The sequence below is a fragment of the Zea mays genome, chromosome 4 (genome assembly GCF_902167145.1).
Source record: "Zea mays cultivar B73 chromosome 4, Zm-B73-REFERENCE-NAM-5.0, whole genome shotgun sequence".
Classification (NCBI taxonomy): Eukaryota; Viridiplantae; Streptophyta; class Magnoliopsida; order Poales; family Poaceae; genus Zea; species Zea mays.
The window spans coordinates 183,360,902-183,374,666 of NC_050099.1; the positions used below are offsets into that span (position 1 = coordinate 183,360,902).

General features: G+C 48.8%; 1 protein-coding gene across 1 annotated transcript; it reads left to right on the forward strand.

The window, feature by feature from the left end:
• The first annotated feature begins 12,045 nt into the window (after nt 1-12,045).
• LOC100384507 (uncharacterized) lies at nt 12,046-13,396 on the forward strand. Its single transcript, NM_001177032.2, is given in 1 exon segment — nt 12,046-13,396. A coding segment is annotated over 1 exon segment (789 nt). The 5' UTR covers nt 12,046-12,233; the 3' UTR covers nt 13,023-13,396.
• Nucleotides 13,397-13,765: the final 369 nt, after the last annotated feature.

The following is a 13,765-nucleotide window of genomic DNA, read 5'->3' on the forward strand; positions in this document are numbered from 1 at the left end:
ACTTCTTTTGTTGATTTGCACACATAGCTCTTCTATATACCTTTGATCATGTCTCTTTCATGTGTTATGACTAATGTGTTTTCAAGTGAATTTCAAACCGAGTCATAGGTATATTGAAAGGAAATTGGAGTCTTCGGCGAAGACAAAGGCTTCCACTCCGTAACTCATCCTTCGCCGTCGCTCCGCGCATCTCTCCATCTTTTGGGGGAGAGTCCAAAGCAAAAGGACTTCGTCTTTGGTATAATCTTCACTCATTTATTTATGACCAAAGGGGGACAGAATTCTTTTTAAGGGCTCTAATGACTCCGTTTTTGGTGATTCATGCCAAAGGGGGAGAAAGTATTAGCCCAAAGCAAAAGGACCGCACCACCACCTAATTTTAAAAAGAGTTTTTCAATTGGTATGATTCTCAATTGATAAATTTCAAATTGGTATCTTATTGTGTTCAAAAGGGGGAGAAAAGTAGTTTTTCAAAAATGATATGGCAACACCCTCTTGAACACTAAGAGGAGAATTTTATTTAGGAGGAGTTTTGTTTAGTCAAAGGAAAAGCATTTTGAAACAGGGGGAGAAATTTTCAATTTTGAAAATGCTTCGCAAAAATCTTATTCATTTACCTTCGACTATTTGCAAAAGAACTTCGAAGAAGATTTACAAAAGAATTTGCAAACACAAAACATGTGGTGCAAGCGTGGTCTAAAATGTCAAAATTGAAGATACAATCCATGCATATCTTTTAAGTATTTATATTGGCTCAATTCCAAGCAACCTTTGCACTTACATTATACAAACTAATTCAATTATGCACTTCTATATTTGCTTTGGTTTGTGTTGGCATAAATCACCAAAAAGGGGGAGATTGAAAGGGAATTAGGCTTACACCTATTTCCTAATTGATTTTGGTGGTTGAATTGCCCATCACAAATAATTGGACTAACTAGTTTTGCTCTAGTGTATAAGTTATACAGGTGCCAAAGGTTCACACTTAGCCAATAAAAAGACCAAGAATTGGGTTCAACAAAGAGAGCAAGGGATAACCGAAGTGTGCCCTGGTCTGGCGCACCGGACTGTCCGGTGTGCCACCGGACAGTGTCCGGTGCACCAGGGGACTTCACGCTGAACTCCTCACCTTCGGGAAAATCCAGAGGCGACTCCGCTATAATTCACCGGACTGTCCGTTGTACACCGGACAGTGTCCGGTGCTCCAAGGAAGAGCGGCTCTGGAACTCGCCAGCTTCGGGAATTCGCAACGGCTCGTCCGCTATAATTCACCGGACATGTCCGGTGTGCACCGGACTGTCCGGTGTGACATCGAAGCAACGAATACTTCGGCGCCAACGGCTACCTGCAACGCATTGAATGCGCGCCAGCGCGCAGAAGTCAGGCACGCCCATACTGACGCACCGGACACTACAGTACATGTCCGGTGCGCCACCGGACATCCAGGCGGGCCCAGAAGACAGAGCTCCAACGGTCGGAACCCAACGGCTTTGGTAACGTGGCTGGCGCACCGGACATGTCCGGTGTGCACCGGACTGTCCGGTGCACCATACGACAGTCAGCCCCACCAAACGGCTAGTTTGGTGGTTGGGGCTATAAATAACCCCAACCACCCACCATTCATTGCATCCAAGTTTTTCCCACTTCAACTACTTACAAGAGCTCTAGCATTTAATTCTAGACACACCCAAGTGATCAAATCCTCTCCAAACTCCACACAACACCCTAGTGATTAGAGAGAGAGATTTGCTTGTGTTCTTTCGAGCTCTTGCGCTTGGATTGCTTTCTTCTTTCTTTGGTTCTTCATTGCAATCAAATTCATTTGTAATTGAGGCAAGAGACACCAACTTTGTGGTGGTCCTTGTGGGAACTTTGTGTTCCAAGCATTTGAGAAGAGAAAGCTCACTCGGTCCAAGGGACCGTTTGAGAGAGGGAAAGGGTTGAAAGAGACCCGGTCTTTGTGACCACCTCAACGGGGAGTAGTTTTGCGAGAACCGAACCTCGGTAAAACAAATCCTCGTGTCTCACTCCTTATTCGCTTGCGATTTGTTTTGCACCCTCTCTCGCGGACTCGATTATATTTCTAACGCTAACCCGACTTGTAGTTGTGATTATTTTTGAGAATTTCAGTTTCGCCCTATTCACCCCCCCTCTAGGCGACTTTCAGGTAGCTTGTGCATTCTTATGAATTTGCTCATTTATGAAAACGGGATTATCAGTTTTATCAAAATGCATTCCGTTTTCTACAATCTCCCAAATACTAGGATGGAGAGAAAATAGGTGACTACGCATTTTGTGACTCCAAAATGAGTAGTCTTCTCCATCAAAGTGTGGAGGTTTCCCAAGTGGAATTGATAGTAAATGAACATTAGAATTGAATGGAATACGAGAATAATCAAATGAATAATTTTGATTAACCGTTTTCTTTTTCAATGAAGAGTCGTCGTCATCGTCGTCTCTTGGTGAAGATGAAGAGGCATCGCTGTCGTAGTAGACGATTTTCTTGATGCGCCTCTTCTTCTTCCCATCCCTCTTCTTGTGACTTGAGCCTGAGTCAGTAGGCTTGTCGTCTCTAGGCTCATTGAGGAAGGACTCCTTCTCCTTGTCGTTGACCACCATCCCCTTTCCCTTAGGATCCATCTCTTCGGGCGATTAGTCCCTTAAGTGAAGAGAACGGCTCTGATACCAATTGAGAGCACCTAGAGGGGGGGTTGAATAGGTGATCCTGTAAAAATCAAATACTAATAGCCACGAAACTTATTTATAAGTGTTAGTGCGGCTAAGTGGCTTGAAGCGATCTCTTGCGAACACAATTAATCACAGAGCGGAGTAACACAAGAGACACGCGATTTTTATCTCGTGGTTCGGCCAAGTAATACTTGCCTACTTCCACGTTGTGGCGTCCCAGTGGACGAGGGTTGCACTCAACCCCTTTCAAGTGGTCCAATGATCAACTTGAATACCACGGCTTTCTTCCTTAGTCTTTTTCCCGTTTGCGAGGAATCTCCACAACTTGGAACCTCTCGCCCTTACAATGCTGATCACAAAAGAAGCACATAAGTAAGGAAGGGGAGAGCAACACACACAAGACTCAAATCACAGCACAATCACACACACAAGTCACAACTCGAGCTCAAAACACAACGCACGGAGTTCTCAACTCAAATGGAGCTCAAGTCACTATCTCAAAGAATCGAATGCGTGAAGTTGTAGTCTTGGAGTCTTAGAATGTTTCTAGTAAGCTTGGGTAACTCCTCCATTCGCCTAGGGGTCCCTTTTATAGCCCCAAGGCAGCTAGGAGCCATTGGAGATCAATCAAGGAAGGCCAAACTTGCCTTCTGTCGGGTGGTGCACCGGACAGTACGGTGCACCACCGGACAGTCACTGTAGACAGTCCGGTGCCGATCTCCTTCCTTTTTCTGGCGCAGACGACCATTGCAGCTCCGGGGCAGTTGGCGCACCGAACAGTCCGGTGCCCCCTACCGACCGTTGGCGCGGGCCACGCGTCGCCCGCGGATTGCGCGGCCGACCGTTGGCTCACCGGACAGTCCGGTGCACCACCGAACAGTCCGGTGAATTATAGCCGTACACCGCCAAATTTTCCCGATAGCAGCCCATTCACCGGAGTTCAGCCTGGCCCAGCGGACACTATCCGGTGCACCACCGGACAGTCCGGTGTGCCAGACCGAGCTGGACTTTGGTTGCACACAGCCAAGTCTTTTGCAATTCTTTCTTTTCCTGTTTCTAGCACTTATACAAAATACGTTAGTACTCAAAACAATGTACTAAGTCTAGAAACGTATCTTGTTACATGATTTGCACTTTTTGCTTGTTTGGCACATAATAACTCACTCACTCTGTGTTGGACACTTAATCACCAAAATATAATAGAAATGGCCCAAGGGCACATTTCCCTTTCATTAACGTAGCAGCATCTTTTATGAAGGGGAACAATAAACATCACTTGACGAATAGTAGCTCTAAATAGCAAGCAGTCAATAACAAAAACTAGTTTAAGTTAGGATGATCAATTGTAATGGTTAGGGACGAAAACGATCGGAAACGGTCGGTAAACACTAAAACCATTACTATTTTCATATTTTTTATCGGAAACAAAATCGAAAATGGTAACTCCGGAAACAGAAACGATGTCGGTATTTCAGAAACATCGGAAACGAAAGTTTGGTGCGGAAAATACACCGGTACCGGTCGAATCTAAAATACGATTGGTGAACATATCAAACTTCATAATACAACAAAGTTGACAAAAGATCACAAAGACAACAAGTTAACAATTCATGATATAACAAGTTCACAATACAATAAGTTCACAAGGATCGCAAATTTATAATATAAAAAGTTTACAAAGATCACAAGTTTACAATATAACAAGTTCATAAAGATCACAAGTTCATAGAGTCAAAGTTCACAATTCACAATATCCACTCGATCTAGCTGACTTGCCATGCTTACTTATGAAATATTTTTTCTTCACATAAAGAGTTTTTCACAACCTCATAGGAAAACCCTAAAACCTAGTGTGTGGAAAAGACCAAATCGTTAATCTCAACTGCCTTCCAACACCATCTATCACAAAAAAATCTTAAAGTATCCAAAAAAAGACAAAAATAAGTAATCCTTATCTAGAGATGTACAGGCGATGCGAAAAATCACATGCTGGTAAATTCCGAGACACAATTCCGAAAAATTCCGAGACACAATTCTGGAAAATTCTGAGACACAAATCTGGTAATTTCCGACAAAACCGGTAACCGAAGGAAACGGTCGGTAAAACACCACACCGATTTCGAAAATCGATTCCGTTTTCGAAAAATGATGTTACCGATGAATCCGATCGAAAAATTTCGAAATCGGTTTCCGGAATACCGAAGAATTCCGATACCGTTTTCATCCCTAGTAATGGTACATAACGAATCATCTAACTACATCTCGGTCGTTGAGACCTCTTTGACCTGCACTATGTTGACATAGTCTTGGGAGTAGGTGCGACGGTTTGGAGACCTCACCACTCGCTCGGTGATAAGAGGTGTCTGTTGGGTACCTTCGATGAAATCATATGTCAGGTGCACCATCTATCAATAAAGGTAACGACTGTTATGCAAGTAGTCACTAGATGCAAGCGTTGAAGCAAATCATCCGATGCATTAAATCAGATTCAACAGTATATCACATTTAACACTTCAACTGTTCCATCAACGTCTCAAGCAGTGGTGAAGCTAGAGCTGTGAATATCTTGGTGCCATTGAGTGTACATGATTGGATTTAAATGGTGCTCAAGAGGTTAAAGTGAGATACTAATAACTGGAATTTCAATTTTTCCTTAGTACCCGTGCACTCAGATGGGTCTATCTAGCTTCGCCCATGATCTGAGGTACCTTTATAAGAGAATCTAACAAATCAGATCACAATCTAATAAATAAGATATTTTACTTGCACGCTTGCACCTAATGACTGCTTGCATAGAGATAGCTATAAAAAACCTAATGACACTTGATTAGGTCCCGTTGAAGGTACATCTTCGGCAATATGATCAAATCGAACAGGACAAAGAGGTTCACTTTCGTTGCCATATGTCTGAAGAAAACTCTACATAAAAGAAAACAAAATCAAAATTAAAAAAAAACTAGATTGAATAGTTTATTGTTTGTTATTAGTTCTGTGTGCCTATAGGGATGTATGTAGCCACTAGCCAGAAGCACATGAGGAGTGGATGACGATGGCCTCGCCGTCATTAGGTGTTGGTAGCCTAAACTAATGTCTAAGGAAAACATTGTAATTATGGTACGATGTGTAATGGTAAAATGAAAATCGTTTTATGATGTCTTGCCAATATACACGCCCATGGGTTGTAGTTCTGTGGCCCATATATCACAAAAGCCAGATCATACTGATGTGATAACTGCAAGCACCAATTCTAGGTAGTGTCGCTGTAAAAGCAGTTAGCAGCTGGAATAACTTTTTCGTAAAGAAGTTTTTGCGTGATAGCTGTCGCTATTCCTGAGTTTTTGCAGCACGTATTCTTCATCATCTGTTTTAAACAAATTCTTCTCGAGACAGCCTTTTTTTGATTGCCTACAGGACCTTTTGAAACGGTCTTGAATACTGTTGGCTGATGTGGACATATTATGCTCATGAGCAGAAAAGATAAGCTGCAAATCTTTTCCTGGCGTAACTCATTTTCTGAACAAGTAAATAGAAGACAGTAGCAAGTAGGGACGCATAGATATCTGAAAACAGTAGCTGCATAGAGTTGGGCATGGGATCTGAACCCTAGCTAAACTATGCTACAGAGACGCAACGCCTGCCTTGCCCTGCCCTTGCTCCAAGGATCCCAACTGTTAGGCAAGCAAAGCAAGTAGGTAACGGATACCCTGCAAGTCCTCCAGCCCGCAAGACAGAATTCTCAGCCCGCAAGAAACACCCTCCCTCCTCACATACACATGCGCAATAGAAAACCCGGTCCGGCAACAGGCAGCAAGACGCGAATCATCTCGCACGTAGCCGGAAGCTTCCCCGCTGCCCGTTGCTGTCCCCTGCTCCTAATGCAGTCCAGCTCCTCGCCGCGAGGCCTGAAAGAGCCCTCCTGCAAGCGTTAACCACTCCCGCTGTCCATTTCCCTCCTCATCTTTGACAATCCAATCCATCCATGGAGGGGGATGGCTGTGGCTCGTAAAGCGATCGATCGCGGGGATCTTTTTTTTTTTTCCTCCTCCTTCTGCGAGCTAGGCTGTTAAACCGCGTCGCCGTGGGCCTGTGCTGTGACGGCAGCTGATCTGTTGGCTTGCGCGCGCGCTTATTGATGAGCAGTCTGCTGACCTCTCTCTCTCTCTCTGTCTCTCTCTCTCTCTCTCTCTCTCTCTCTCTCTCTCACACACACACACACACACAGAGACCTCTTCTTCACCCTCCTCCTCTCCGCGGGACACCTGTCTCTGAGGTGGACGTCTGCTGCGTGAGATCTGAAAGCAATGTTGTCCAAATTTAATGTAGCGATTGCGATCGAGTATAGTATCCCATCGCGATGTGATGTTAATTTCGTTTGAAAATTGTGGCGGGGGGCTTTTTTTTTTGGTCGCTAGTAGCTTGCCTTCCTGTCCTTTTGACCCTCCTGGATTTCAGGCTTGACCATTGGAGTTACAGAAGACCGTCCTTTTCTCTCCCTTGTTATTACATATATATGTATCGTGGCAAACTGGTAGTCGAACATTACCGGCGTTAAACTACGGAATGGTCATTGTCAGGCTGGACCATGACATCACCTCAAGCAGCATGTTCACTGCATCTTTTCCTTGATAGTTGAACTTGGTAGCACTGAATCTGATATATGCCAAGGGGCTACATATCCGTCGGCAGGTTGTGCCTTTCACACGATGTGCACAAAAGAGTGAGGCTGGTGCGCAGCGGTCATCCTAGAAAATTGAACAGGGGCCGATATATTACCATTAATATTGCGATGTTGCACGATCGCGAAAAAAAGAATAAAATGCTACAACATTATTATAAGTTTGCCGGTTGAGATTATCTTGAGATCGAAGGCAATGTCAAATCACAATTTTTAGTTTTTTTATTGTAGACTGCACTGTTTGCATGGTAAGAATTTAAAATGAAGAGTAAGATATGAGGTGAGGTAGGGAGACCGTTGGACATAGTCTTACCTCATCTTTAATTCTTTTAGCTTTGCTATATATGTATTTCGAACATCTTATGGGAACATAATTAGAACAGGATAAGTTTATAGTTATAAAAGTGACAGTCACTCACGAACACCATGCTAGACCACAAAATCTTACATTAGTTTGTCTCTCCGCCAACTTATCCATCATATTCCACATCACATTCTATATTTCAAACTTCACTCTATGTGTAGTCTACAGTACTACTGAGAATATGGGCCGCACTTTCTAGTCCACCATGACCACAAATCAAAATGAAGAGACCAAAGCACGGTGCAACACGAAGACATATAAGGCGGACTAGTATGGCCTGAACCAGGTCTTAATTTTCGCCCTGCTGGGCCCCTGGTACAACCCGCACATATGGTTCGGTCTTGGACCGAGCCAACACAAAAAACATGTTGTGTTTAATTTCTTTAATTTTAGTAAGCTATGAACTTCATGTGGTTGTAATATTTAGACTTTATATATGGGCCAAGTTTGAGCCGTCATGACCCAACGGAGGCCCGACATGATTCAGGGCTATAGTCTGGAACAATGTTTCTACTATTTGAGCTAGCATGGCACGACCGAAATGTTTTTGGACCTTCTCGACTCAATCCAATTTGGCCCGAAGCATGTCGATCTAACCTAGTCTAGTTTCCACCATTAGTCTATAGTGCATAATATTATTTTAATTAGACGACTATATACATGAGATGTCGAAGAAAGCCTTGCAGTCATGCCTGGACGCCATCTACCTTTCCTTTTCTTCCCTTGCAGTCATGCCACGGTCATATGCACCCTACTTTGACCAACTAACGCCCTGGTCGGTAATTAGATAGATTCTACCCCAGCGTCCTAATTATAAAAGGAACTCCTGCAGGCATGCCCTACCTACACCCTGTACCAACAGAACACCAGGCACCAGCCGGCCCAATGAATGCGTTGCACATAAACATCGCCGCCGCAAGGTACCGGATTCTCTTGGTTCACTTGTCACCGCTCAATAAACAAGCTCGCTCTGAGCATGTCATGGTCATGGCGCAACCATGCATATATTATGCATATTGTTTCAGTAAGCAGTGCAGAGGTAGCTTCCTTAGACCAATCACATGACATAGGCACAACGGAGACCAGCTAATAGCTAAGAAAGAGATTTTTTTTCTGTGTGCTCTGTGGCTGCTGTGTGCATTCAGTTCAACGGCGGCAGGCAGCAGCATGCACGGCCGCATGGGCATGGCAGCCGGAGTCGGATCAAACAGGGACGCGCGCATGGCATGCGCGGTGTGTACGGAGGGAGGGAAGGGGAAGGGGAAGGGCCGAGGCCATGGAGAGGACGAGGACGCCCCCAAGTCAAGATCGTGCACGCGGTGGGGTTGGGGATCGGGAGGGCGGCAACGGCATGCAGCTGGCCAGGAACTGGAACTGGGCGGCTGCTGCTGCAGCGTGCTTTGCCGGGGCGGGGGGCGGCGGGCCCGGAGTTGGACTAACCGACCAATTAACCACGCTTTTCGATCTGGACTAGATGACCCATTTGTTTATGCTTACCGTACGGGTTACTTACTGTAGGACCACTGACTAAATGCCTGCTGGCTGGCACCGCGTGTGTGGTGTGGTGTGGAATGGAACGATGCAGGCTAAGATGACCATTTGTTCATGTGCCTACATTGGTAATCTGGGGCGTCGTCCGGGCCTAGCAGTTAGCTAGAGACATCTGATTGCGATGCAGCAGCTGATGATATGGCCACGGACTGGATCACTCGACCGCTGATCTGCAGCTGAGGTTCATTCAGTACGCGGCTGCGAGCTCATTCATTGTCTGTTGCGTTGCATCGGTACGTACGTACGTACGTACGTACGTGAAGTGTGAATCGCACCGCGAAAGCTAGGCGTCTGTGTTCATCTATCAACAGCCGGAGGCCAAGGTAAACGAACCTGCGTGTTTGAATCCTGAACCAACAAGGAAGCTTGACGACGGCAAAGACACACGCCGCACTCACTGCACGCCCACCGTCGGCTCGCTCTCGGCTGTGTACGAACCGTTATTGCTATATGCAGCGGCACATTCTTGTCCTTCATTCCGTGGATGCAGTGCATGAGTGTTGTCCCCATGGTACGGAAAAAACATGTGCTTCAGTCTCGCTCCGTACAGGTCGTCGATCCCACGGCTGCCAGAGGCCGTGCCAGTGCCAGCCGATCACGTAGTACTGGACGATGCCATGCATGCCCCCCCACAGGCCCAGACGATGGTCCGTGTCCGTCCTACGCAGAGCAACGTCAGCGAGAACCAAAGCATGGAAGCGTCGTCGCTATCCTGGAATCCCACCAGCCGCAGCAGGCCACCACACCGCCGCATGGGGCTGGCTAGCTACTCCGGGTCCGGGGGCGGTCGGACTCGCGCCCATGGACATGCTGATCTACGTCGAAGCCATATCCCTCTCACCGTCTGTCTCGGTCATCTCTCGTCTCTCTCCGTCAGCATCAGCTCGACGCGGTTTGCGGTCGGAGGCCAGTGCGGCTCCAGCTAGCAAGCAAGCGCGCTCGCTCCCGTCACCACCCCCTGCTATGCCAGTGGCCCACCTCCGTACGGCGCCGGTTGGTTGGTTGGTTGGTGTGTGTGCTTGTGTTGTGCGGTGCCTGCCCAGAGGCCAGAACGCCCCTCTGCTGACGCCGCGCAACGCACGCGTGCGTCCTCCCTCCTCCGCCCGCTCCTTCGCTCGCTACGGACGGACGCCCAAGCCAAGCGCGCGGTCGGGCCAGTCGCCGTCACGCCCGGCCCCCACCGTGCCCGCTGGCCGCATCTCGGACGAAGCTGCGCGCGAAGGCGCGCGCGCCACCCCCCCTCGCCGGCCGGCCGCCGCGCACGTTTCCTGGTCGGGTACGGTGGCGCGGCACCTGGCACGCGCCTCCCACCTGGCACCGCTCGATCTCGGCGTGGTTTCTCACTGCTGTACCGGGCGTGCGAGGTCTGTCTGTTGTCCGTGGCCGTGCGCGCGCGCGGACCGACCGGACTGCCGTGCCAAACTGCGCCGCGAGCAGTCGAATTGCAGGCAGCTGCTGCCGCGCGCTGGGACACTGGTCGTCGTGCGCGTGCCCGTACGTGTGCGGTGTTGTGCCTTTGCAGCCTTGCGAGCTCGGTGGATTGTGGCCGGGGTGCATGTGCATGTGCATGTGCCTGGCTGTGACTTCCTAGCCATCCTTCTGTTCTGTGTCGATTGTGGAACGGGAGAGGGATGGGCGGTGCACAGCGCGCGTTCCTGTGCGTGGTCAACTCGCCGGCTGTTCACGGTCGAAAGTAATTAGCACATGGATAACTACCTGGGTGATGGCCTCATGTCGCGTCTGCTCGCTTGTCCTGCGTATAGCTAGCTGGCCCTGGCCATGTCCATGTACACAGACAGACGACGACGACGACGCGTCGTACGTGCAGCTAGTCACCAGTTGAACTGAAACGTGCTTGTCATATCGATTTGGACGTGATTAGTGGGACCAGGTGACGTATTGGCTATCTAGACTAGAGTAATCACTCGGCAAAATTGTCAGGATCCAAAGGCAGTGTACAGACAGATCAAGCTAGCTTCAAAACTTCTCTCAGCGGCCGCGGGAACATGAAACGTGCCAACGTTCCTTGTGCCAAATTTAGGTACGTTCTTCGCTTCAGAAAACAATTACATCATCCTTATATAGTACACATATAAAAACCCTTTGTAAATAGCATGGAATACGAGCACATCTACATGCCACACACGATCGAACTTCTGGTCTGCAACCATATACAGCAACCACACTAGCGGTAAAACTGAGCTGAGCAGGCCAGTCCAGTTTGAATATATGTGTGCAGCACGAAATGATGATCGATCGATTGAGATTCTCCCCTCATGAGCTATGGGCCTATGGCCGATGGAGCAAGCCACGTACTGCACGGCATGCCGGCACTAATCATACTTATCATGTATGCATGCATGCAACATGCTGATGTGCTGCTGGAGTGCTCTGCAGACTGCAGCAGCGGCCGGCTTATCCACGCAGGCTCGAGTAAACTTGAAGCGTACAACAGCCTGTCGCCCCCTCCATCCATATCTTAGTTTTTTTCCCCCTCTGAATTATTGCAGGGAAGGGAACGGCGGCAATGGTACTGATGGAAGTACGGTCGCATAACGATGCTGAATTGGACGACGAAAAACAAATGCCGGCGATATCAGCGTGATGCGATGCGAGTATAATCGTTAGAAAAAAAACGCGCATCACACGCACAGCTAAATGAGGCGAGACAAATAATATGTTTGTGGCTGTGTCCACAGTCGGATGCGGCTGTGTCCTATAAATAAGCCACCGGACGCTGCACACTTCGCAGCAACCGGTAGCCACACACAAGACACAACCACTGTGTTGACCTACTCCAGTCCCCAGCTATCTTGCGTAGCGGCATTCTCGATCGAGCTCGTACACTCCTAACCATCGACATCACGCATCCTACTCGCTCTAGCGGCCAGAGCGTCAGAGCCAGGGGCGGCAGCAGCGCGCGCGGCGCACGACGACGACAGGTTCGTTCGCGGCATGGTGAAGGGCGCCCAGCTCCAGGACGCGGCGGCCGACGCCGCCCGCAATGCGGCGGCGGCGGCGGCGAGGCAGCAGGGCTGTGGTGGCGGCGGCCCGGCGGGCTGCGGCAAGAGGCAGTACAAGGGCGTGCGGATGCGGAGCTGGGGCTCCTGGGTGTCGGAGATCAGGGCGCCCAACCAGAAGACCCGGATATGGCTCGGCTCCTACTCCACCGCCGAGGCCGCCGCGCGCGCCTACGACGCCGCCCTGCTCTGCCTCAAGGGCTCCGCCGCCGACCTCAACTTCCCCGTGCACCTCCCCTTCCACATCCCCGCCGCCGCCATGTCGCCCAAGTCCATCCAGCGCGTCGCCGCCGCCGCCGCGGCCAATGCCACCTGCGGCAGCCCGCTGCAGGCCGGCGCCGGCGCCGCCGCCGCCGCGCCCCACTACTACTCCTACTCCTCCTCCGCCGCCTCCACGATGGCCGCCGACGGCGCCACCCCTCCGTGCAGCTACGGCGACGCGTCGTCGGGCGTGAGCTCCCCGGAGACGGCCGGGAACACTGATGACCTGTGCTACGGCGTGGCGCACGACGACGACGTGGACATGGTGGCGGGCGACGCGGACCTCGCCGCGCTCGCGGACATCGAGTCCTTCTTCCGGTCGCCCAAGTGCATGGAGTACGCTATGATGGACCCATGCAGCACGTTCTTCGCGCCAGCGCCCATGGCGACGGACGCGGCCAGCGAGTGGGAGTGGGAGGAGGAAGGCGAGATCGACCTCTGGAGCTTCTCGTCCCTCAACTGATCGCCAGACATCAGTTCGGAGGTCAAGCCGGCCTCAAGCGGTCACCATTCGTCTCAAATCAACGCTGACTGATTAATTACAACTGCAACCAACCTACGTGATCAAGAATTGGTCACGGTATAAATAAGCATCATATATAAATATGCTATGAAGGATTATTTGATTCATACCACTAGTTAATTATTGCACTATATATTACTAGTGCTAGGCTAATTATGCAATGTGGAGGGAGGCTCTCATGGAGCTACATGTTTTAAGGCAGCTTTCCATGGAGTCAATCTCCTCTCCGTTGCATGCCAGGCTATGTGTAGACGAAGCTGTGTTTTTCTGCAAGTGCAAGTAATGTATAATGAATTATCATGAATTCATGATCTACTCCTACTTGTGTCCAAAGCATCGTCCCCTTTACTATTTAAGTCATTGGACGGTACTATACTGCTCTAGTATATCTAAGTAGATGCAGGATTTTGGGGATCTTTGTGACTGAAAATTTCGTGTGGGTCATATATGACGGCCATGCGCCTATATTTGTGCTTACTGATACACAGTGACAGTACCTCTCATTTTCTCTTATTAAACCTGGATCTCAAATATGATTTTTTATTATGCATGCTGAGCTGCTGCCGCATCATTAATTTCTAGGATTTGCTTCCTCGGCACAAAAGAAACAAAGAGGACTTGTCCCAACTTTTAACGATGGGAAATAGCATTAGAAAAAAAAATCAGGATTCTCCAGGGCCGTG